Source organism: Ursus maritimus, unplaced genomic scaffold (genome assembly GCF_017311325.1).
Source record: "Ursus maritimus isolate PB19 unplaced genomic scaffold, ASM1731132v1 scaffold_7, whole genome shotgun sequence".
NCBI lineage: Eukaryota > Metazoa > Chordata > Mammalia > Carnivora > Ursidae > Ursus > Ursus maritimus.
Genome location: NW_024426885.1, coordinates 54488202 through 54513941, shown reverse-complemented (window position 1 = coordinate 54513941; position 25740 = coordinate 54488202). Strand labels below are relative to the sequence as shown.

Sequence of the window (25740 nt, the reverse complement as noted above, 5' to 3'; positions counted from 1 at the left end):
AGTCGCCTGCTTCCTCCATGTGCAGAGCTTGGCATTCTCTCGTAGCCCTTCCGGCAGGAAGGCTTACTCCCATTTTACAAATGAGAAGAATGAGGCCCAGGCAGGCAGGCGAAGGAACTTGGGGAGTCAAAGGGGGGTGAGGGAAGACTCCAGGTGTCCTGCCTGCCCTCCCCGGCCCACCATGCTGTTTCTCCCGCACATGCGTTGACCCCCCTGCCGCAGACCCACCCTTTCACGTACATGCTGGCGTGTGTGTGCCCCCTTGAGCGTGTGTGCGTGTCAGGGCTTCCTTTGTCCCGGGGACCTCGTGGTCCTGAGAGCCCTGACCTGCGGCTGAAACCCACCTCTGCTCCATTGCTGGCCCTGAGCCTGATCTCTGTGGCGCCCGTGGGGCATTCACGGCACTTCTCTGGGTCCTGCTGCCCCCTGACCAAGTGGCCTGTCCTCTCCTCAGGTGATTCTGACATCACGTCAGAGCAAAGGGCAGAAGCAGGGCGTTGAGAGAGGCTCCAGGCTTACTCAGCATCCCCTAGGAGCCCAGCCACAGGACCTGCCCCCCAGCCCGCCCTCTGCCCTCTGCCCTTGCCAGGCTCCACCCACCCAGCACATGTTGGGGGAGACCTGCCCCTTCACAGATGGATGGGGTTTCCCATGGCCTTGCACCGGCCCAGTGGGCTCCCCGCCTGTCGGGCTCTTATCCCCGGAGACTCCAGGTATTTCCAGAGTTCCAGGTCCTTCCGTCACAATTTCACGTGACAGTCCATGGCTCTCAGTTTTGGCTGCATTTTGGAACCATCTGGGGAGCTTTCCAAGTCCCCACCCCCCAGGACAGGGAGTGACTGCAGATAGGCACGAGAGATTTTGAGGTACAGAATCGAGATCGACTCTAGATAGCATGGAAAGATTGTGTCTACTATCGCCGATCAGCTCTTTTTTCTCCAGGAGTGGTAAACTGCCTAACTGCACAGTTATTTTCGTCATTGATAATGCTGCCATTTTTGGAGGGCTGTGTGTGCCAGGCATGACCTCCTCGAAGGCCCCCAAGCAGCCCCGTGGGCAGGTGCTGTAACCCACACTGTCCAGTGGAGGGATAGGCTCAGAAAGGGGAACCCCTTTGCTGAAGGTCCCTTGGCTCATGGTAGGGGTGGGATTCTGTGCCACCCTGAGGCTCGTGCTCTTAATGTCCCTTTCTCTGGGCTCACCTGTGGTGCCCCCCAGCTGTGCCACATGCACCATCGGGCACTCTCCCAGCAGGCTGGGCAGCAGTGGCCCCAGGGTAACCTCATCCCCTCTGCTCCATCCCAGTGGTGTTTCAAAGGTCACTGCATCTGGAAGTCGCTGGAGCAGGCTTATGGCCAGGATGGAGGCTGGAGCTCCTGGACCAAGTTCGGGTCATGTTCACGGTCATGTGGGGGCGGGGTTCGATCCCGCAGCCGGAGCTGTGACAATCCCCCGTGAGTGCTCTTGGCTGAGGTGGGCAGGGCAGGGGACCCCCCCCCCCAGGGCCGAGGGGCTGGGAGAGGAAGGCACGTGGGGCAGGGTGGGGGCAGGACCCTAGAGAGAAGGATCCCTGCAGGTGGTTTGTGTTCTATTGGTGGGGACCCAAAATTGTGGGGGGGGGGGTGAGGCTGGATCCCTTCTACCTGGGCCTGCCATCTCCCATCAGGCGTGGCATTGGAGAATCGGTCTGAACCAGTGATTCTCTCGCGTGCGGAAGATTCTGAGTGGGCCCAGGACTCTGATCCTCTGGCTGAGCTTTGAGAAGACACTGATCTGAACGCTCAGTAGTCATGTTTGTTTTCTCGCCACATGAAGCAAAACCTCCATAGATTTTTCGTAACTTACCTCTTTCTGACATCAAATTCTGCCTTTCGCTGCCCTACCCAAATTCCAGGAGCCCGAGGGAGCAGTCTGTGTCTCTTTTTCTTCCCTCTGTGGGGATTCCTCCCGTGGTTTTGGAACTTCCGAGTGCCAGCTGGCTATGGCCTCCCTGTCCCAGGCCGAGGTGACCTGGTCAGACAGCCTCAGGCTAGACAGGGGACAGCCGGGGGCAGCTGTGTGGGTCAGCAGGCTCCAGGAACCAGGGGTGCCAGCCCCCGCAGAACAGCCGTGCCCTTGGATGCCGTGGCTCGGGAGTGGCCATCCTTCCTCGCATCCTCAGGAGGGGTCCTTCGTATTCCGCTGTTTACCTCCAGGATGGGAGGCTCACTACCTCCTGGCACAGCCTGTTCCCGTGTCCTCTGGCTGTGCTGACCTTTTACAGATATGTGCCCAAATGAACTGCCCTGTAACTGCCACCTGTTGGGGGTGTGAAAGCCCGGGTTGGACAAGGACCCAGTGGGGCCCACTCTGAGTAAACCACTTCCCAGTCGAGACGGATGGTTATCTCCTTGATCAAAGCTGCCATCTAGCAAGCTCCTCTGTAATCATAACTCTTCGTATTGTATGAGGCTTGAGTGAAATAATATGGGTACCCTCAGCCCTATGCCCAGCCCAGGTTAGCGCTAATGGACGGCACCTGCTGTTGTAATTGCTCTAGCATATCAAGCACTGTCTCGGTGTCAGGTGGGATGCCCGTGTGAGGCTCCCGGCTCTGGAAGCACGGTGCCAGGAACGATGCTTGGACACTTTGCATCGATAGTCCTACCCAATCCTCTTCATGTAATGGAGAAGAGCAGACAGAGTGTGTTAAATACCTTTTCTTATTTATTGCTCACAGACACACCAGGAGGTAGGTAAGAGAACGGGTATCCCGGGGCCACCTTTAAAGAGGAAATTCAGGCTCGGCGAGGCTAGGTGACTCAGCCGACTCGGGCTGACATCCAGCACAGCCTTCTCGTTCCCGATCCGTGTCTCTCTTTACCTAAGCTCCTTAGTTTATTATGAGGTGAAGTGGAAGCAGATGCAAATTGGAATTGTGGAGGCATGTTTTAGTGCCTACTGTATGCCAGGGCCTGTGCAATGGTTGAAAGCATATACAAAGACGAGTAAGACTGGTTTCTCTTCCAGCCCAATCGGAGAGGGTTAGTCATCCCTGTCCCTGCCACCCCCACCCCTGTCCCTGTTTCTCAGCTCTCCCCCTCACCCCCCCCAGTGGAACAGGTGTGCCCCAGGGGTGGAACAAGAGGAATCTGAAAGGGCTCTGAGCACAGCAGCCCCTGTCCCCCTCCGTGGGGGTCCCTCTCTAGTTCAGAAGAGCCTCTTCATGTTCCTCTCAAAGGCTGAGCTGCCACCGGTGGCCATGTGGGAAGCCTGGCCCTCCCAGCCTTCCAGCAAGGTCACCCGGCCCCTCTGTGCCTGCTGCAGCCCGGCCTACGGAGGCCGCCTGTGTTCAGGGCCCGAGTTCCAGTACCAGATATGCAACAGCGAGGAGTGCCCGGGGCCCTACGAGGACTTCCGGGCCCAGCAGTGTGCCAAGCGCAACTCTTACTACGTGCACCGGAATGCCAAGCACAGCTGGCTCCCCTACGAGCCTGAAGACGGTGAGCGGGCCCCTCCCCCTCCCAGCCGCCATGTCCTTGGGCGCCCGTTGGGTCCATGTCTTCTTGGGTGGGCTTCCCATGCCTGGGGCCGTCCGTAGAGGTGGAGGGACAGTCAGGGCACCAAAAGGGACAATGCAGTGGGCAGGCTTGCCACATACCTCTGTACAGGCCCTTGTCTTGTGTGCCTTGGGGCCAACTGTCCTCATTAAAGCCATCCCTGATTTGTATATTTATGCCGACTGTATTCTGGCGGGGAAAACATCTCAAACCAGGGGCCCCTCACCCAGAGGCGCCATTGAGGCTGCCGCAGTGTCGGCTGTTGGGGTTGGTGCCGCTCACACGGGTCCGTACCTGCACGGGAAGGTACCACTATCCAGGGGCATGTGCCCTGGCTTTGCGTAAGCACCGTCCTGCGAGGCTCTGTCCTATTACATACCATATTTTTAGGTTTTACTGATGGTGCTAATGTTTTAGCAGTTAACGAAGAGGATTTGAAAGGCAGGCAGGTGAGAGCCTCTGGGTCCTCATACTGACCCCCTCTAGGCTGCTCTGGGGCAGACACAGGCCTCAGGACTCATGCAGAGCAACTGAATTTGGGGACCAAGTGCCAAAGCCAGGACCTGTCTGCTTTGGAGCCTTTCCATTGATGGTTCGCCTCGTGGCAGAGAGATGCCAGCGCAGGGCTGGGGTTCGCGGCGTCTTAGAGCCTTCAGGCTGGAAGGGCCCTTAACGGTCCTCTGTGTCCACTCCCCCTGCCAGCCTCTCCATGGTCGTTTGGTGAACAGACGTCCGACCCCTACCACGCAGGCCTCAGCCTCCGATGGCACCTCTAGAATGGCCTTTTCTCTCCTGAGCGTAGGGCTGCCTCTTTGTAGCTCTGGTTCCAAAGGATTAATTGCAAGACCCTCGGTTGTCCAGCTCACATTTAGAATGACAGTCTTCAGCTTGGAAGGGACCTCGGAGGCCTCTCCATTGCCCACCAGTGCCCAGCCCTCGCCGGAACATGATGGCAGAGAGTGTTTTCCCTCTGCTTTGAATTCCTCTCACTCTAGGAGTTCGCCGCTCCCTTGCCACTGTCGGCTGGCTTCCGTGGCTGCCCAGAGAGCTGCCTGCCTGGGGCGTACTGGTCAGGGTCCCTAACCCTTTGGGAAGGTTAGAGTCTCCTATCCCTCTCCCACTGGAATCTGGCTCCAGTGCATGAAATCCAAGGTGGTATTGGATGCTGTGGTCCTGGACTTGAGCCCTGAGTACCGGGGCGAGATGTATCCTGGGAGCCCAGGGACCAGGAGCAGAGAGCCAGATGGTTCCTTACAAATTTGGCTGAGGGCATAGCTTGCTTTGAAAGCCTTGCAGATCCATTCAGATCCAAACAAGCCCCTGTAGGGAGGGGCTTCGAGGCCCCTGGGGCAGCTGGACTTCGGGTTTTCCCAGGACTTTTAGACAAATTCCAGAAAGTTAGCTAAGCTCCAACATCCCTTTTTCTAAGGAACACAGCAAATGTTTATGTGTTCTCTGGAACCTTCTTTTTAGGACACCAATGGCCCAGATAGGGAAGAGAACAATTAGTTGTTAGAAGTAGAAAGGACCTCCTTTCCTCTCTCTGCAGCTTCGTTTGGCAAATCCAAACCCAGACTACTGTTCTGCCTTAGTTTCACACAGCCTTCTAATGTTTAGAAACATGTTAAGATACATCATCGTGCATGTGACTGGGGAAGTGTATGGAGAGGTCAGCGTGGAACTCAAGCCAGACTACCTGGTTTAGAATCCTGCTCTTCTACTTAAGTGTGTGGCTGTGTGGCCTTGAGCAAATTTCTTAACCTCTCTGGTCCTTGGTCTCCTCTGTAATGCTAGAACTTACTTCCTTGCGGTATTGAAAACTTTAAATAAGTTCATTCACAAAAAACATTTGAAGTTTTACATCAGGAATGTGCAGGGGCGCTTGGCTGGCTCCGTCGGTAGAGCATGTGACTCTTGATCGCAGGGTCGTGAGTTCAAGCCCCACGTTGGGCGTGGAGCCTACTTAAAAAAAAAAAAGCATGTAAAGGTTTTGGAAGTATCTGGCACATTGTAAACATTCAGTAAGTGTTGGCTTATTATTGTTATTCCTATTATTTTACTACTTGATTTTCTTTAACATCCTATGTGGCGTTTTACTGATCAGGGATAAGGAACTGAGGCTCAGAGAGATCTGATAATTTGCCCAGGGTCACTAGGCTAATAAGTGACACAGCAGGGATTTTAAGCCCCAGCTCCACCCCCAAGGCTTTCCTTAGCACCCAGAGCTGGCCCAGGAGCTTCCTGCTTGGGACAGGTGCTGCTGTCCTCCCGGGCCAGCCCACTTTCTCTGAGCGCCCCTGGGAATTCGGCATGGTCTGTTTGTCCACAGATGCCCAGAAGTGTGAGCTGATCTGCCAGTCAGAGGACACAGGGGACGTGGTCTTCATGAACCAGGTGGTCCATGATGGGACACGCTGCAGCTACCGGGACCTGTACAGCATCTGTGCCCGCGGCGAGTGTGTGGTAGGTTCCCTGCTTTGGGCCCCCCACCTTCTGTGTTCCCTGGGAGACTGGAGGGCTGCATTGCCTGCCCCGGGGAGATGGGTGTCTCCTCCCATGCCCCACCCATGACACCCTTGGTCCTCAGCATAATCTCTGGACGCTAGAAAGGGGTTATCACCCAGCCCCGTTCAAGGGAAGAGGAGTGGCCAGGTTTAAGACCTGTCCGTGTCACATGGCCAGTTTGTGGCAGAGACCTGTCCAGGAATGCCTCTTGGTCCATGGTCAACTTGTGGGGCCTGGGGACCGGGGAGGGAGTCAGGGGCTGCCAGCCTGGAGATGGTAGCGGGGGACATGGGAGCCTTCTCCTGCTGACCCCAACTCTGGCCTCAGCCCGTCGGCTGTGACAAGGAGGTGGGATCCATGAAGGCAGATGACAAGTGCGGGGTCTGTGGTGGCGACAACTCTCACTGCAGGACTGTGAAGGGGACGCTGGGCAAGGCCTCCAAGCAGGCAGGTGAGCAGGCTGGGGCTGGGGAGATGACCAGGGGTGGCTGGGGTTCTGGCCTGGCCAGGGTCCCTTGAGCCTGAGACCCTCAGGCGAGCCCTCCTTCCTCTGCTGGCCGCAGTTCAAGGTAGGTGCCGATAGGGGGAGGCACCTAGAGCCTGCCTCTAGACCTTCCCAGGCTGCCCCAGGCTACTGAATCAGAAGCTACAGCTGGCAGCCTCCTCTTCCAGTGTGTGCTGCCTGCGTTTGGGCCCAGGAGCTCAGAAGCATTTTTCTGCTGGTCAGTGTGCTGTGATAGGAGCCCAGCCATCTCTTTGGCCCAGGGACTGCTGGGGAGAGTGAGAGCTCAGACACGTCTGAAGAGGTAGCCCAGACCGGACTGGAATGTTTTCTTCTCTTCCCTCTCTCCCTTTTTTGGTAAACTTGTGGTGCCTCCTGCTTTGAACTCCTGGTACCTTGAGTTCCTTGACTTCCCTCCTCACCTTCAGTCTGGCCACACTTGGCTGGTGAAAAGGGCCAGGTATTCGTCCTTTACACTCTAGGGTGAGTTAGATCATCTCCCCTTTGGGGGTGTCACAGCTCTGCCTCACCTTTCCTTGTGGGGCCAGGTCGGCACCTTTGAGAGAGGTTTGTTTCCAGGCCTGGGATTGGGAGGGCCATGGGGCCCAGAGAAGCCATGCTGGTTCTTCATCTAAATCCCTTAAGGTTTGAGAAGAAAGGGAGAGGGGACATCAGGAGAGACAAGGAGGCTCCAGGAAGCGAGGAATGATAGTAATGAACGCACATGCGTGCTCACCTGCCCCCTCCCCGCAGCTCTTAGACTTGAGAGAGCATTTGAACAATAGTATCTCATTTGACCCTCTCAGCACCTTGTGGACAAGGGCCCATTCCTATTTTACAGATGAGGAAACAGGTTCTTGGGTACGTGCGTGCGAGGGGCGGAGTATGGGGTATGCTGGGCAGATGGGGCCACCTGTTCAAGATGCTCACGGATCCTTCTCTGTGGCAGGAGCTCTCAAACTGGTACAGATCCCCGCGGGTGCCAGGCACATCCAGATTGAGGAGCTGGAGAAGATCCCCCACCACATTGGTGAGTGTCGGGGAGCCGGGGGAGGGGTCGCCAGGCCCTGGGGCCTGCCCTTGGCCGTGGGGAAGCTAGGAGGGCAGACAGGAGGATTCTAATACAGGGGGGGTTTCACAAATTCGAATAATGGCAGGGAACCCTTAAATTTTTTTTTTTTTTATGTTGAATGGACAACCTGTTCCATGGTTTAAATATCAGAAGGTATGAGAGGGGATCCAGTGAAGATTCCCCTCCCACCTCCGCCCTTCAGGAGCAGGTTGTGTCCGCGGGGGGCAGCCACTGTTGATTAATCATGCACATCTCTCAAAGGAAAACCATTTTCATAGAACGTATCAGTCACCTTTTGCTGTGTAACATACCATCCCAAAACTTTATGGTTTCAAACAAGTGTTTGTATTAGCTCATGGTTTTGTGGGCCATCAGTTTGGGCTGGGCTCTACTCATGCTGCTTCTACTTCTCTGCCCGGACTCATTTACCCAAAAGGTAGCATCTGGTGGGTCTGTAGGATGCTGGTTGGTACTGGCGGTCAGCCGGGGTGACGGGGGTGACAGGGCCATGTCTCCGGCTAGCTAGCCTGAGGTTATTTACATGGTGTCTGTCACATGGTCCTCAGTGGGGGCAAGAGCAGGCAAGTCCCAGCGTGCAAGCACTTGCCAGGTCTCTGCTTACGTCATGCTTTGTAATGTCCTGTTGGCCCAAGCAAGTCTCATGGCCAAGCCCAGGGGCAGAAACAGATGATCTCTTGCTGGGAAGTGTGGCAGAGTCATGGCACAAGGAGGTGTGCACACTGGAATAGGAGGAATTTGTAGCCATTTTTGCAGTCTGCTACATGGACCCTTAGATTATTCTTATTATAATGACACGTAAACACAATCATTAAGTCACTCCTTATAATAGTTACACAACCATAAAGCCAAGAGAGATTAAAAATTGAGGCCCCCAAATAAATCGACAAAATTCAAGTGGAGAACATCAATGTAATGGGAGAGATTTTTGTATTCACTTGTTTGCTGTGTTCTGTTTGTGCTGAAACTAAGTTGGTGATTAAAAAATGAACGTGCCTAGAGCAGGCAAATCCAGAGGGACAAGAGGGCAGATTCGTGGTGCTCAGGGGTCGGTGGGAGGGGGATGGGAGTGTCTACAAATGGGGGTGGTGAAGTGTCTTCAGGAACCGGATCGTGGTCCAATAGTCACCGAATTACACACTTTAAAAGGCCGAGTGTGTGGTATGTGAATTACAGGTCAATTTAAACCACATAAGCATGGTTTGGAGCAGGGTCCCAACGAGCAAGCAGAGAAGGCTGCCGCCCTGACTTTGGGCAGTGGCTGGGTTCTCCCACATTTGTCTGTGTTCAGACCCTTCACAGAGGGCACGTGTGCCATGATGTCGCTGGGCCTGAGCAGATCCCACAGGCCCCTCTTACCTGTTATGCCCACCGGGTCACACTCCTTGTCATTAGCTCTTCCTAAACACAAACACAAAACATCTTTGGGCAAGCCCATATATTACCACAATGCTGATATTCATATTTTTAGGTTATCATCAAAGTAATAGAAAATGTTTTCATGTGTTCTGGAGAAATTATACCCCCTGGGGACTGCATCTCCATTGACGCGGCTGTAACAGAGCCCTAACCTGCTCTGGAAGGCACCTGAGAGGGTGTAGTGCAAACAGGCAAGAGGCACAAGGGGAAACTGAGGGCCACTGTGGATCGTGGCCCCTCTGTGTTCCCCGATTCACCCACGCAGTGAACCAGCCTGGCCCGGGGTCTCCTGTCTGCCAGCCCCATGCCCTTGCCCACCAGACCACTCTGCACAGGGAGGGTGAGTTTGGAGGGCTTGGTTTGGCCAACTCCCCGCCCACTTGCCTGTCTGGCTCTGGGGTATTTTGCCAGAACAGGGGCCAGGAGAGAGAAAGGGGGCAAGGAGAGAAGGGTCATTTACTCCAAGAGGACAGACACTCCTCCTGCCTCACCTCTCCAGATGATTCCATCATACTAGCAGCCCCTTGGGCCTCCTCGGCCTGCCCCTTCTGCCCCTTTCCGGCCCCCATGCTCTGCCTGCAGATGTCTAGCTCCTCCATCCGCTGGAGGTGAGGAGGGCTCCATGGAGGCTGCACGTGCGCTTGACGTCGACACGCATTGTGTGATTACGCATGTGTGAGGTCCAAGCCGCGCCCTCAGGGGAAATGTGCAAGGTGTGTATATGTGAGTGTGTGTGTGCGCCTGCCTGTCAGAGTACGTCTTCTCTGGAGAAGTCCAGGACAGGTGGCAGTGTGGGCAGTGAAAGCCAAGGCCCTGCCCAAACTCGTTAGACTCTCCTGGAATCTGGGGACGTGGATTCTTTGAAAAGAAACGGAGGGAAGGGAATGCTGCTGTTACTGTCTCCCCCGTGCTGGGCCTCGGGCTGGTACTTTTCATTTATTACCTCCCGTCAGCCTCGTGATGATCTGTGGAGGCTCCTTTCTAGCCATGAAGGGCCTAGATGGCATCTTGCAGGAGGAGACGGTCTCACCTGCCTTGGAAATCTGTTGTCTAGCATAGCCGCCTTCATGAACGATCTCAGCTGGGTCTTCTGGATAATTTGCTGCAGCTTCTGCATCAGCACCTGCTGCCCTACCTTGTGCTTCTTTGTTATGGAGGTGGCTTCTTAAACCTCAAGAACCAACCTCTCCTGGCTTCCAACTTTTCTTCTGCAGCTTCCTCCCCTCTCTCAGCTTTGGCTTAGGGGAATGTGGTGGCCGGTTTGATCTCTCCCTCAGACCGCTTTCCCCCTATCAGCAATAAGGCTGCTTCGCTTTCTTATCATTCATGTGTTTACTGGAGAAGCACCTTCCGTTTCCTTCAAGAACTTTGCCTTTGCAACTGGGCTGACTGTCGGGACACGTGCCTGGCTTTTGGCCATCTCGGCTTTTGACGTGCCTTCTGCACTAAAGTGAGAGACAATGACTCTTCCTTCACTGGAACACTTAGTGACCATCGAAGGGTTATTTCTTGACCTGATTTCAATATTGCGGTGTGTCAGGGGATAAGCAGGCCCGAGTCGAGGACAGGACAGAGACAGGGGACTGGCCTGTCCGTGGAGCAGTCAGGACATACATGACATTGATCCATCAAGTTCACTGTGCTGTGTGGGCACAGTTCATGGTGCCCGGAAACAATTCCAGTAGTAACATCAGATATCACTGACCACGGATCACCAGAACAAGTATCATAATGAACAGGTCTGAAATATTGCAAGAGTTACCAAAATGGGACACCAATGTGAAGTGAGCAAATGGTTGGAAAAATGTGGGCACCAATAGGCTTGCTTGACGCACGGTTGCCACAGATGTTGTTTGTAAAAAATGCAGTGTCTGTAAGGCCCAGTGAAGTGAAAATCAAACGAGGGATGCCTGTAGTCGCTCAGGGCACAGAGCAGGTCAGCGGTCAGGCCAGGACTCACAAGCGTTCCCCGCGGAGCCCAGCCCACCACCCCTGGAATGAGGGGTGTACAGCCAGGAGGGGGGCGGCGGCTGCCGAGAGGTGTGGGAGCAGACAGGGTGGGGGGAGATTTGAGGCTGGGTTGGCCCGAGGAGCTGCCCGGCTCGGGCTCCAGGTCGGGTGATTCTGGGGGCTGAGAGAGATGAGGCAACGAGAGATGGGGGGCATCTCTCCTCCTCCCACTTGGCAGACAGAGCTGGACCACCAGCCCTCTGTGTGTCCAGGACAAGCCCTTGCCCCTCCTCTGTCTCTCCTTCTGGACTAACGGTAGCACCAGCCTCGGGATGTGTGTCAGGGTTCCACTGAGGCAGGTAGCAGAGTGACCGGGGCATGGTTAGTGCTCTGATCATTGGCTCTCATGGGATCATAGTTACGCGGAACCGTTTTCGTCCTCATTGGGTGGGGACACCCCTGGGCTCCGGAGCCTTTGCTCTCCAACCCGGTGAAGGGGCTTGTGTCCCAGGCTGCAGCCCTTCCCCCCCTGCTCCTTCCAGGGTGGCCGAGGCTGTGACACGGCGGCCTTTGCTAGGGTGTCTGTACCTGCATACCTCCCACCCACCTGCCAGGCACCCGCAATAACGAGGTGCGGGTTCCTCACTGACTGGGATGTGAAGGGGTAGAAATGTACAGATGTTTTTAAAACTCTCGCTCTGCACCAGGCCCCAAGGACACCAAGATGGAGGAGACACCCTGACAGGCTGTGGGGGAGCCGGGTCATGTGTCGTGGCAACAGTGCTGAATCTCAGGCGCTAGCCATGCTGGTGGCTGTCATCAAGGTCCAGTTCCTCTGGATGACAGTTCTGATGACAGTAGCAGTGCCTGCCATTTGTTGAATGCCAACTGCATGCCACGCATGCTGCCCAGTTCTTTACATGTACGAACTCCTTAGTTGTCCCAGGAGCCCTACGGTGGCTGGGTGGGGGTGGGATACTGTGCTTATCCTCACGGGGCAGCAGCCCTGCGAGCGAGGTGTAATTAGGATTCCCATGTTACGGGGGGTGACACTGAGGCAGCCCAGGAAGCTAAGTAATTTCCCCAGGTCAGTCTGACTCCTGAGCCTATACTCTTAGCCTTAGGGCTCTGCTATAGAAGTTTTAGGGAGGGCAAATCCCTGAGGACTGGGCAATCAAAGACGGCTTCCTGGAGGAGGGGAGGATTGCGCTGAGCCTTACATATGAGTAAAGATAAGTCAGGCAGGAAGAAGGGAGGACAGGGTGGGAGGAATGGGGTGCACCAGGGTCCAGGTGGGGATGCTGTGTGCAGCCCGTGTGGTGACCCATCTGACTGGGGAAGGCTTTGGTGGAAAGGAGGGACAGGTCACAGGGAACCCCAAGGGGTTCACTAGGAAAGTCTTGATGCCCCCAGAGGAGGTCTGGCTAGTGCTCCTGTGAAGGGGAATAGAAATCTGTGTGACCCTCTCCCCATGGCCAGCGGTGAAGAACCAGGTCACAGGCAGCTTCATCCTCAACCCCAAGGGCAAGGAAGCAGTGAGCCGGACCTTTACTGCAATGGGCCTGGAGTGGGAGTACGTGGTGGAGGATGCCAAGGAAAGTCTCAAGACCAGTGGGCCCCTGCCTGAAGCCATTGCCATCCTGGTGAGCCCCCACCCTGCATGGTGGTCCCTGTCCACTCCCTTGCTGCCCCAGCCCAGCCCCCCCAGCTCACTGTCTTTGCTGTTAAGCCAGCACAGGCCTGGCAGAAGTCCTCCTGTTGCAGTGTCTTCAGCGGCTTGGGCAAGGCCAAGGCAAAGGTGCCCTCTGTGCTTAAAGGCAGACGGGATGGCAAATGAGGAAGGAGAAATAAACGGTTGTTTTACTGTCAGAGGGAGTCTCCTTAATGCAGCGTCAGAAATAAGGCTTAGGAATGAGCAGGAGACACCTGGGTTGGTTTCCCCGTTGTCCTGGCATCATCCAGTGTCTGCTGGAATTACGGCATTGCCAACAAGTGACCTGGGGGTGCCATCTCCTGCTCACTAGTCAGGGAGGTCCTAGAGGGCAAGGTCTGGAAACTATTGGTGTCATTGTATAATTCAACCTATATTTTTTCCTTCACCCTATATTTACTGACCACCCCTACACCTATAGCCAATGATTTTCAGCAAGGGTACCAAGGCCATTCAATGGGCAAAGTATAATCTCTTCAATTAAAACAACTGGATTATCCACATATAAAAGAATGAAGTTGAACCCCTACCTCACACCATATACATAAATGCGTTCTAACTAGATCAAATACCCAAGTACAAGAACTAAAACCATAGAACTCTTAGAGAAAATAGAGGGATCGATCTCATGACCTTGGATCTTAGTTGTGATACCAAAAGCATGAGCAACAAAAGAAAAATAGGTAAATTGGTCTTTGTGGAAACTGAGAACTTTTGGACATCAGAAGACATGATGATGACAGTGAGAAGAGAAGCCGAACAGGATGGGAGAAACTATTTTCCACCACATATCTGATGAGAGCCTACCTTATAGACCATCTTCTGGAGTCAGGGAGTGTGGCTGCCCTGGTGAGGAGGACACACTGACCGACATGGTTCCTGCTCTCATTAGAACTTAGGTCTGTGGGAGGGAAAATTAGCCACGAGCACACAGGCTATGCTTGGGCTGGTGCCCAGCGTGTGTAGCCTGAGTCTGCTGCACGGCTGCTGGTGTGAATGGTCTCCCAGGCCACGCTCAGTGCTGTCCCCACATCCTTCCCTTTGATTCCTCCTCCCTGGCCCCTCCCCCATACTGGCCTTGCCTCTCTGCTCTCCAGTCCTGTGCCACCTCCTCCGTCTCCCCTCAGGTGCTCCCCCCAGCTGAGGGTGGCCCCCGCAGCAGCCTGGCCTACAAGTACATCATCCATGAGGACCTACTGCCCCTCATCGGGAGCAACAACGTGCTCCTGGAGGAGACAGACACCTACGAGTGGGCGCTCAAGAGCTGGGCCCCCTGCACCAAGGCCTGTGGGGGAGGTACTGGCCCATCCAGCCATCTCACAGCCTCGTGGGGGCAGCCCAGGGCTTTTTGGGGAGGAGCAGGAGTGGCTGGGGGCCAACATGGTCTCCCCTTGATGTGTCCCTAGCTTGTGCCCCACTTTCTCCCGAAAGATGTCTCGGGTGTCACAGCCTGTCTGGGCAGGGCCTTGGGGATGGGGCTGGGAGTGCTGGAGCAGAAGTCCAGCCAGTCCTGTGTCCCCTGAGGGCTCCCCAGCTAAGCAGAGAGGCAGCGCTCCTGCTAGGTCCCCTCCTCCCCCACCTGCACTAAGCCAGCGATGCATGAGATGGGCAGATCAAGGCTGCTTCAGAAAGTGACCAGGGCAGGAGGGGTGCAGAGGCACAGGGGGAGGTAGGATTGGCCCTCCAGGCTCTCCAGAGTTCGCCATCCCAAGGCTCCGGCAGAGCAGCGGGGGCCTGGCGGGACCAGGCCCAAGTCAGCCTGCCCTTCCCACAGGGATCCAGTTTACCAAATACGGCTGCCGGCGCCAGCGCGACCACCACATGGTCCAGCGGCACCTGTGTGACCACAGGAAGAGGCCCAAGCCCATCCGCCGGCGCTGCAACCAGCACCCGTGTGCCCAGCCCGCGTGAGTGTCCTAGGGGAGGGACTAAGAGCCTGATTCCATTGCCAGGGGTGTCGCTGACCCTCTCTCGGCCGGGAGGAGGAGCTGCTGGGCCTGCTTCCTCTGGCCAAGAGCCTAGAGGCACACACCCCTGCGCCTAGGACTCCCTGAGCAGAGCAGCCCACACAGCACTCTGCCCGTAGCCAGCACTGCCCTCCTGGCCCATCTGTGCCCCGTGGGGCTTCTGGGTTAACTTCCACTCCCAGAAGGACGATGCTTCCTTTGTTCTGCCCCTTCTAGCATTCTTCAACAGATGGGGAAACCGAGGCCCACTTTGGGGACATAGCTCTCCCCTCAGTGATCCGAAGGGACCATGAGGTGAAGTGGATTTCAGTGCTTCTAGGCTCCGGGCCACAGGCCAGGATGCTGACGCCAGCCCCCAGCCATAGTCTAGCCCCTGATGGGGTTCCCTGGCCTAAGGAGACAGGCGCATTTGAGCACAAGGTCATATTCTTGGGGTTATTTGGAGGGGGCTTTGTAGAGAGGAAGAGCTATGACTTGTCTGAGATTTGATGTCTGACCTTGAGCCTGTCACAGAGATGACCCCAGCACCTCCTCGGCCCCCAGCAGAGAGCCGAGTCCTTTCTCCAACCTCCTCAGGAATCCTCGGGGGTCCGAGCGGTCCAACTTGGCTTTGCCGACTCACAGCAGCTCTGCTCCCTCAGGCCGGAGGAGCCTCAGGGCCGGGGCGGGAGGCGGTGACCAGCGTGGTGCCCACCATGGCCTCCCTGTGCCTGGCCAAGCAGGGGTACTCCGGCCCTCAGCCCTCTGCACTTCCCTTCATGCTGTATGCAGGCCGCTTTCCCGCTAACGTCTGTGGTCACAGAGCACGGGCTAACTCTCTGGGGTCCTGGGCAGGTCACCCCACTGGGCTTCTCATCTGTAAAATGCCCAGTGAAGTTGGGGCCTTTTTGTTTTTATCTTTTAAAGGATGGGGTTGGCCGAAAGAGCCCTCATTCACTAAAAGATGACTCAGGAAACAGGGGAATTGGGGTTGGGGTTAGACTGTCCCTCCCCCTTCCGTTAGGTCTTTGTCTAACTCAGCCAGCAGCGGTTGCTTCTCGGCTCTTGGGAGCTGCTCTGTGGCTAGAAGACATTGGAGACCACCAGCTTAGTGCTGGTGGTGGTAATAATAGTACCTGCATTTATTACATGCCTACTGTGTGCATGCACTCTGCCAAGTACTTTACGTGTACAAGTCCTGTAATTGTCCCAGGAGGCCCAGGGGAGGGGCTTCAACTCTACAAGCTATGACTGTCCTCTGTTTTGCTTACTCCTGTAGCTCAGCACCTGGGACAGCACCTGCCCACGGGAAACACTCCGATATTTATGAGGTGTTGAAAGGGTCCTGATATAAAGATGGGGTAACTGAGTTTAGGGGCGTTAATAGCTTGCCTGTGAACATGCAGGGTGCCAGATTTAAGGATGCATTATACCCATTTTTCAGATGAGGAAACAGAGGAGAGAGTAAGTGACCTCCCTAAGGCCACACAGCCTGTCAGCCGCAGAGCCCGGCGGGTGGTTGTCTTGGCTTCCAAGCACTCTGAAGCTCAAACCCACTCCCCAGCTCCTGCCCGCAGTGATTCAGGGGGTGGGAGGGACCCCGAGAGGAAGTGTCCTCCTAGTCCCACCTCCCTTCCACCTTTTGCCTTCTCTGTCTCCAGGTGGGTGACGGAGGAGTGGGGTGCCTGCAGCCGGAGTTGTGGGAAGCTGGGGGTGCAGATCCGGGGGGTGCAGTGCCTGCTGCCCCTCTCCAATGGTACCCACAAGGCCATGCCGGCCAAGGCCTGCCCTGGGGACCGGCCCGAGGCCCGGCGGCCCTGCTTCCGCGTGCCCTGTCCAGCCCAGTGGCGCATGGGAGCCTGGTCCCAGGTGAGTTGTTTTCAGAGGGCGGGAGGGGCTGGGCCAGGGGGCACCTTCTCTGGGGAATCTGGGAAAAGGTGGGTCTGGGTGAGGAACTGCGTGCTCCCTGCAGGCAGAGAGTCTCTGACTAAATTTCTCTCCCCCTATCTTATCTGATCCCATCTGCTTTTCTCAAAACTAAGTCCAACAGCTCCTACATCTGCGGGGCCATGTTTCTGGGCTCGGCCTTCCTATTCATTCACTATCTGCTTTGACCTAGAACTGGGTCAGAGCTAGGAGGCATGGGCTCAAATCGTCGTGACACAGGTGAGCGAACTGAAGCGGTTTCTTGCGGTCAGGAAATATTTACTGAGTGCCAGCTACGTGCCAGGCACACTGTACTAGGAATGCCTGGAAGCCGTCATCGACTAGACATGTTTCTTGGCCTTGTGTAGCTTCCAGTCCAGTAAGAGAGACAGAAGAGAAAAGTAAGCCAATGACAAAAGTGTATTTACAGCTTGCAGTTGGAGCTGTGCAGGAGTAAATGGGGGTTATGTATCTGGGAGGGCCTCCCTGAGGAGGTGACATTTGAGCTGAGACCCAATGGATGAGCCACAGAAAGGCAGGAACAACCTTGCCATGTTCCAGAAACCAAAAGGACAGTGAGACCGGAGCTGAATGGAAGGGACAGGGGCTACAGGATGACAGAGAGGCAGGCGGGGGTCAATGCTATAGGGCTATGTGAGGAATTAGAATGTATTCTAAAAGTAGTGAGAAATCGTTCTTTTTGATAGCTGAGTAATATTCCATTGTATATATGGACCACATCTTCTTAATCCAGTCATCTGTTGAAGGGCATCTCGGCTCCTTCCACGATTTAGCTATTGTGAACAATGCTGCTATGAACATTGGGGTGCATATGGCCCTTCTCTTCACTAGAACGAGTTCTCAACATTTGCTGCAACGTGGACGGCACTGGAGGAGATAATGCTAAGAGAAATAAGTCAAGCAGAAAAAGACAATTATCATATGGTTTCTCTCATCTATGGAACATAAGAACTAGGAAGATCGGTAGGGGAAGAAAGGGATAAAGAAAGGGGGGGTAATAAGAAGGGGGAATGAAACATGAGAGACTATGGACTCTGAGAAATAAACTGAGGGCTTCAGAGAGGAGGGGATGGGGGAATGGGATAGACCGGTGATGGGTAGTAAGGAGGGCACGTATTGCATGGTGCACTGGGTGTTATACGCAATTAATGAATCATCGAGCCTTACATCAGAAACCGGGGATGTACTGTATGGTGACTAACATAATATAATAAAAAAATATGATTATAAAAGCAGTGAGAAACTATTAAAGGGCTCTGATTCCAGGTGTAAAAGATCACTTAGCAGCTCTGTAGAAAGTTTGCTGTTGGGAGGCCAGGGTAGGGGAGGGAAGACCGACCGTAAGACGGAATGGTCAGTCCAAGTGCTCCTGGCTAAACCCTCAGAGTGGCCACAGGGAAATTTTCTGCCTTGAGTTTTCTCTTAAAAATTCATTCGATGCAAACCTTGAAGTGTTATGCTAGGGAAACCGGCCAGATGCAAAACGTCGAATGCTGTGTGATTCCCTTACCTACAGCAGTCACATTCATAGAGACGCAGAGTAGGAGGGTGGGTGCCTGGGGCTGGGGGAGGGGCCGGGGGAGTTCTTGTTTAATGCGAAAGGGTCTCAGTCTAGGAGGAAGGAAAAAGTTCTGGATGAGGAGGTAGAGATGGTCGTACCACAGTGAGAATGTGCTTAATGCCAATGGTTAAAATAGTACGTCTTAGGACATCTATGTTTTACCATAATTTTTTAAAATCTCATTTGGTCGCAAAGATAAGCACCACCATACTTACTGTAAAAGCAGAATTTCAGGAAATCCTCTAAATGCCCATCTGCAGGAGACTGGACCCCAAAAATCATGGTCTGTTCATGCAAATAAAATAACACAGATGGAGAAAAATAAATAAGCTTGAACTATATACTTACCAAGATAGAGAACCCTCAGAAAAACAGGCGTGAGAAAAAGCGCCAAGTATGAAGAAAAATCACTTCCAATGGGATACGGTCACTTAAGGTTTAAAACGGCACGACACAGCATTTGAAGCTGTGCCCGAGTGCTGATTTATGAAAGCTGGTGGTGGTATTTGAACAGGCTGTCATGACCAACTTCCTCATACTTTTCCGTATGCTGGAAATATTACATAATAAAGGGTATTTTTAAATAACCCCAAATCCCCACACAACTTACGCAGACTTTAGTTTCTTCTCCCTAACATATATGGAGATTTATTTGTTTTCACATAAAACAGAAAGACGGCTGGTCCGCAGAGGACCGCTTTGAGAAAACTGACAGCAGGGGGACGGAGGGTGGAAGGTAGTTGCTGCCATGAGACTGAGGGAGCACTCAAGGGTCATTGTCATTCTTCATCCTGGGGGGATGAGCCATCTCGTCCCATGTCTGTGTGGCCCTTTGTGCTCGTGTCTCCCTCGGGCCCTGGCAGACAAGCGCCCGTCTGTGGGTTCTTCCCGGTCCCACTAGGAGAGGCTGGAGACAATGCCGATCAAGCCCTGTGACCCGGTCACACTGGGCAGCCTTGCTTTTTGGGAGCCCCCGCCACCAGCCCGCGTCTCTCAGAGGAGGTGAGGCCCGGGGCTGAGGTGTGCAGCGGCCCTCGCACCCTGTGTCCCATGCCTTGCCCTCTTGGGGAAGAAGACACTTAGGAGCCTGCCTCTGCCAGCTGAGTTTCAGTACATGGAGTCACAGAGCCTTTGAATGTCCGAGCTAGAGGGGTCCATGGAGACCCTGTCACCCAGCTCGCTCAGCTTAGCGGGTGTCACAATCCGGGTCCCTCCATCCCATTACTAAGATAGCATCGAGTGAGTGGGCCTGCCCCGGGTCCCTCCGGCTGGTGCATTGCAACAAGGGGGTTTGCCAGAACAATACCCAAAATATTTCAGGCCCCGGGGCACAGACCAGGCGTGGTGGGTCCAGGCGGAAGGGCTGGAATGGGGTCTCCGCGGTCCCCTCCTGAGCCAGGGTGGACTATTAGGTGACAAATGCATCAGGGGGTTCTGAGCCGAAGCGGTGCTGTTCAGCAGCCAGTGAGCAGCAGTGACGTTGGCGTTCTGTCCTGGCGAGGCTATTCAGAGCCGTCTCGGCATGTCCCTCGGGTCAAGTAGAAACTCAGCGCCCTCCTCTGCACCTTTCTGGCCTGGGCATTGGCGAGACTCTGGAGCTCACCACCCCCTTCCTCTTGTCTCTCCACTCATCCCCCCTGCACCCCTCCCCCGGCTGCTGGGACCTGGCCTGGCCTTCCCACCACAGTGCTCTGCCACCTGCGGAGAGGGCATCCAGCAGCGACAGGTGGTGTGCCGGACCAACGCCAACAGTCTCGGGCAGTGTGAGGGGGACAAGCCAGACACTGTTCAGATCTGCAGGCTGCCCGCCTGTGCAGGTGAGCTGGGTAGGGTGGGGGGCAGGCCCGGCTCCTCTGGCCGAGGTCTGAAACCCAGCCCGGCTTGCATCCTTGCCCTCCCTAGAGATCCCAAACCCTAGAGCTGCTTGTTCCCGCTCACAGGAAATCTCCAGAACTCTACGGTGAGCGCTGACATTCGGGAACTTGTGACCCCAGAAGGACAATGGGTGCCACAGTCTGGGCCCCTCCATCCCATTAACAAGATATCATCAAGTAAGTGTATCTTGGGACTCCACCCCCGCCCCAGACCTTCCTGTGGTCGCGATGTCACAAGCATGCGCCGTGCGGTGGGGCAGCCCCGCTTCCAGTCCATGTGACCTTAGCCTCCTGAAGCCTTCGATTCCTTAGCTGTGAGCTGGGGGTGCTGCCCATACTGGTCCACAGGCCCTTATCTGCACTTCCAAATGTTGAAAGCTGCCAGTGTTTCCCTAAATTTGGTGCAAACTCATATGGCAGCAGAACCTGGCCTGACCCAAGAGATCAGTATTCTTTTGCTATGGAAACATTGCCATAGTTACAAGGGGACATCCCATTCCCTACTCGGGATGTTCTATAATCTGAATGTTACCTCTCTAACTTCAGAGGTTCTGAATTATGAATCATATCTGGTTTCAAGGTTTGGGGATAAGCGATTAGAGATCCGAACTGCCTTCATAGGACTGTTGAAAGAATGAAAGGAGATAATGCGTGCATTCCTGTCTAGTTGTCAGCTAACAACAAAAATAGTAGTAGTGCCTTCTGTCTGCCTCAAGATCGGGAGCTCATTAGTCCATCCGCCCATCTTTCCATCCATCCACCCGCCCATCCATCTACCTGTCCATCCGTCCACCCACCTGCCCATCTACCCATCCACCCACCATCCCTCTACCCATCGACTCATCTGTTAATACTGACACAGCACCTGCTATGAACCAGGCCCTGTGTTCTGTGCTTCCTTCCAAGATTTTTTCTCTCTTTTTGTTCTTGACCTTCTCAAGGACCGGGGTCTGACAAGACAAGTAGAAAAATCATAGACCCTAATTTCTAGTGGTGGACCAACTGGCTGTGTGACGCTGTGCAAACCCCTAAACCTCTCTGAGCTCAGTGACTTCATCTGTAAAAACGGGGTCTCACTAGATGTCCTCAGAGTATCTTCTGGCTCCGGCCTTGCCTCTGCTCCACCCCCATGCCAGGCTGCACAAGTGCCGCCCTAAGCAAAGGGCGGCCTTGGGATCCTGGTCCTGGAATTCTGGCGCCATCTAGGGGCCACTGCCTTTCCATTTTTTCCCCCTATCTCTTTTCTGTTCCCCCCAAACAGCCCCCAAGCCCCGCCCCTATCCCACCCCCGCAGCCTCCCCCCCCCCCGCAAAAATTAGTAGAAAGCAAAGCTCTTTCCTTCACGTTGTCTGGAGAGACCTACCTGGAATTATCACAGAAACACAAAAACATTTTTAGATGATATTTGAACCAAAGCAAATGGAACTAATATAGAGGACATCCCTGTGTGCCAGGAACTTTATAAATGGTATTTATCATCATAAAGTTATTATTCAGTGGCAGATGTCTAGCATTATCCCCATTTTATAGGGGAAAAAACTGAGGGTTGGAGAGTTTAAATGCCTGGCCCAAGGGCTCACACGTTTTAAGTCGTAGCGTCTCAGTCGGAGCCCAGATCTGCTTGCTTCCAGATTTACTGGCGCAGGTGTTCCAAACGTGTGTCGACGGGTAGCAGGATGTGTTGTGTGCTCGTCACACGTGTGGGTTCCCCGGGCGTCTGCCTGGCCCTGGCCCGAGGGAATGAGATCCTTTGGGTTGATTGGGAGGGGGTGACGGTTCCCGCTTCCTCGAGAGCAGGGTCTCCAAGCTTTGCTGCGGGTCAGAAGCACCTGGTGCCCAGGCCCCCCTGACCGTCCGGTCTCCCCGGGCGTGGGAGCAGGGCAGCGGCTCTTTGTGATTCCACTCTGCAGCCAAGTCTGACGACAGGTGACGTAGGGCTGTGCTTCTCAACTTTCTCCATGCCGTGGAATCACCGTGAAGGTTTTGTTAAAACCCGGAGCTGGGCCCCACCCCCAGAATTTCTGATTCGGTAGGTCTGGATGGGGCCTGAGAATCGGCATTTCCGACAAGCTTCCAGGTGATGTGGATGCTTCGTGAGTGGGTACCCCACTTTGAGAACCACTGCTCTAGGGAAGGGTTAGTTCCTCTCCCATAAAATAAGGTTCTCACGCTGGCCAGTCTCCCTCAGGCAGCCCCGTGGCGCCCTCTGGAAAGAGCTTTAGGGCGAGTCCAGCTAGGGCAGGAGCTGGGGTGAGTAGGAGGGGGGCACCCTCCTGCATCGGTCCTTGTGCTGTGTGTGCAGCGGAGCCCTGCGTGGGGGACCGGTCCATCTTCTGCCAGATGGAAGCGCTCAATCGCTACTGCTCCATCCCCGGCTATCACCAGCTGTGCTGTGAGTCCTGTACCAAGAAGACCCTGGGCCCCGACACCGGCCCGGACGCGGGCCTGGCCTCACCACCACCCTTCTCCACTCCCGGGAGCCCTCTGCCGGGATCTGAGGCCCCTTTGGATGCCGTGGAGGCCACTGTGGGGCCAACAGGATCAGAGGACAGTCGGCATGGCCAGCCCACACAGCTCCCGAGACCTCTGGGCACCAGCTCCCCGGTGACCCAGCACCACTCCCCTCCCCAGAATCTGAGCCCTCGAGCATCCTGGGGCACTTCCCCCAGCACCCCCCGGGGACTGCCTTGGGGCTGGACCGGGGCACCTGTGCCCATCTCCCAGGATAAAGGGCAGCTCAGGGAAGACCCGAAGCCCCCAGGCACCGGCCTCCCCACCACCTCCCTGGTCACCTGAGCCCCGGCTGGCCTCTCCCGCCGGTCAAGTTTACACTGTGTGCCGCCTCAGAGACCCCCGGCTCGGAGGACGCACAGCGGGGCAGGGCGAACACAGACTTCCTTTTAAATTATTTGCCTTCTTGTTGTTCTGGTTTGGGGCTGTGACACTTCACCCCTGCAAGCGGGTGCCTGAGGAAGGAGATCAGGGACGCCCCGCACCGGAGATACCTCAGCCGGGAGCCGGGGTGACGCCCTTGAAGCTCTCGAAGCTCTCGGGGGGGCTCCTGTCTGCCTCCTGGTGGGACTGAGGGCCGGCCAGCCCCTCCTCCTCACGGCCACGCCCTGGGGCCCCACACCGGATCCTTCCAGCCGCCCGCCTTTGCCAGACGTGTGGGGACCACTGTGGAGGCCCTGCGTGTCTGGCCCGTCTGCCCAGAGATGCGAAGTGGGACAGGGAAGGCGGGGAGGACTCTCAGGGGCTGAAGGGGGCATGGGGGGGCATGCGGTCACAAGCTCTGGCTGCAGGGCTCGGAGGGGTAGGTGGGGAGGCACGCTCGGCTCAGGCCCAGTCTTCCCAGCAGGAGCCCGCACACTCCAGCCAAGGCCGAGAGGCAGAGTCCAGCTCGCCTTTGCCGGCTGGAAGGCAGTGTCGGTGGCCGCCTCTGCCCTTGCTCATGGCATTTCCTGTTACTTCTGGTGCTTCCCAGCCTCACCCAGCCCACCCCAGAGAAGTGGGCTTCGGACACTCTGGAATGGGAGTCCTCCTCATGCAGGGGGTTCGCAACTGGTGCTAGACCGCTGGCTGAACCGGGAATGTCAACTTTGGTCCTCGCGCTGGGGCATGAAGGGAGGCTGACCTGGAGGGTGACTCTGTGGGACACAGAAACAGTTCTCAGGTTGTGCCCCATCAATCCTTGGTCTCCTGCTGGGGTCAGGGGTCTTTTCCAGCCTGGCTCGGGCTGGGCCAGAGATTTGTGGTGCTCCGGCGAGGGGGTGTGCTCAGGTCCCCAGGCTGAGCTCCAGAGTCCCCTCCCCTCCCCCGCCCCCGCCCCGCCCAGTGCCCCAGGGCAGGATACAGGCCTCTGCCCCTGCTGGGGTAGGGAGGAGACAGGACCCACAGGGCTGTGGGGCCTCACCTGGCCTCTGTGTTACCTCCAAAAGCAGGTAACTTCTGTGTTACCTCCAAAGGCAGGTAACTTCTGTGTTACCTCCAAAGGCAGGTAACTTCTCTAGACCCTCTGGCTCTCAGGAAGCTGCCGGGTCCCCAGCAATTCTCCCCAGGGGCCTTACTCCCAGTGGTGCAGAGGGTCCCCCGGACTCCGCAGCAGGTGCCAGAGGGGCTTACCAGTCCTCCTTCCCTGGGGCGGCCGGGGGGTGGGGGGCTGTTCTGAGCCAGGCTAGAGGACTAGGAACAGTGAGTGGGTCCCTGTCTGCAACCCCTGGAGAATAGAGGCCCTGCAGGGGCTCCCCACATGTCCTCTCCACCCGCTGCCGCCCCCTCCCTGGGACGCTGGGGCACACACTGACTCATTCCTGTGAGACCCAGCCTGCCTGTGTCAGGGATATACGTTCTTGTGCCTCTGAGATCCAGATCTTTACATTTTTATGTATTTATTAACATTGTCCTTGGTGTTGTGTTTTGGACCCAAAAATGTTGTGTTGTGTTTTTCTTGTTCTCTCTGTTTTAGAGAAAAAGGCCAGTGAAGCAACTTTCTTATGTGCTCTGCTGGGCAAGATGATTAGGGGTAGGGGATGGATGGGGGGTGGGGGCAGGGCCATAGACCCTCGGGCTCCCTGTCTTGGCCTCACTCATTCTGGGGTTCCTCTGAGCACCAGCTCAGGGTGGAGAGGCAAGAACAGTGCCACGGGCCTGGGGATTCCACCATCGAGGAGCTCTGTGACCTTGGGCGGGTCGCCATCGGAATCTGATCCAAAGGGTAGACGTGCCTGGGAGGTGGTTTTGGGGTGTGCTTGGGGAAGAATGTTCTAATTAGCAGAACTGTTCAAACATGCAAAGGGTGGCTTCTGTAGCGGGGGGTGAGCGCTCTTTCCCCAGAAAAGTCCAGGCAGAACGAGAGTGCCAGACAGGACGGGGTTGGAACGTGACACTTCTGGGTGAGCGGGGAAGGCTGACACAGAGCACGTAGAACTTGAAACCACACATCCGTGCCTCATACCTTGTGTCACACGTCGCTAATCCACCACCACAATTTTTTTTAAGAGCGAGAGAGGTGGGGGAGGGGCGGAAGGAGAGAGAGAATCTTAAGCTGGCTCCACGGGCAGCGTGGAACTCAAAGTGGGGCTCGATCTCATGACCCTGAGATTGTGACCTGAGCCAAAATCAAGAGTCGGACACTTAACCGACTAAGCCACCCAGGCGCCCGCACCACCATGGTCTTTTAATGAATATACCCCAGGTGCTTCCCTGCCAGTTGTGGGGTTCAGGACAGGCACAGAGACCCCCTCCAGGCCCTCACATGCCTGTGTGTGGACAGTCTAGCCCGCAAGTCCAAACTCCATTTCCATCCGTCTGCAAACAGCCTCCCCCAGGGAACCGCCTGTTCTAAACTACCGCCAGAGCCTAGGGGTTCACACACAGTGACCTGTCACTCCTTAGGGGGGCCAGCCTCGGGAGAGGACAGCACAGGCCCGACAGGTGCTCTCATGACTGTTCAGGCAGGGAATTCTCTGGGCCGAGGCACCCAGAGCGTGGCCTGCAAAGAGCGGGATCCTGGAGCCTGGGTGGGCATGTGCCCTTGGCCTGGGGGGCAGAGTGGGGCCCTCTGAGAGCCCCAGCACCCCGGCTCTGACAGTGGGCAGGGATCACACCTGGGCATGCATGCCGAGGCGCCCCCATCGTGTGCCATGGTGGGCATTGCGCGCCGGTGGCCGCACAGAGCCTGGACTGCGGTGGGAATC

At 55.7% G+C, this 25740-nt stretch overlaps 1 protein-coding gene across 2 annotated transcripts in view; it reads left to right on the top strand.

The window, feature by feature from the left end:
* Positions 1-24467, top strand: part of ADAMTS14 (ADAM metallopeptidase with thrombospondin type 1 motif 14) — a 73741-nt gene extending 49274 nt beyond the window's left edge. For both annotated transcript variants that reach the window (XM_040624772.1, XM_040624771.1), the window contains exons 11-22: positions 1306-1454; positions 3307-3482; positions 5869-6002; positions 6372-6495; positions 7496-7576; positions 12485-12648; positions 13844-14012; positions 14491-14623; positions 16324-16531; positions 19858-19987; positions 20111-20221; positions 22347-24467. In XM_040624772.1, coding sequence (XP_040480706.1) covers positions 1306-1454; positions 3307-3482; positions 5869-6002; positions 6372-6495; positions 7496-7576; positions 12485-12648; positions 13844-14012; positions 14491-14623; positions 16324-16531; positions 19858-19987; positions 20111-20221; positions 22347-22840 — 2073 coding nt within the window. In that variant the 3' untranslated portion in view covers positions 22841-24467. The remainder of the gene's footprint in view (positions 1-1305; positions 1455-3306; positions 3483-5868; positions 6003-6371; positions 6496-7495; positions 7577-12484; positions 12649-13843; positions 14013-14490; positions 14624-16323; positions 16532-19857; positions 19988-20110; positions 20222-22346) is intronic.
* Positions 24468-25740: the final 1273 nt, after the last annotated feature.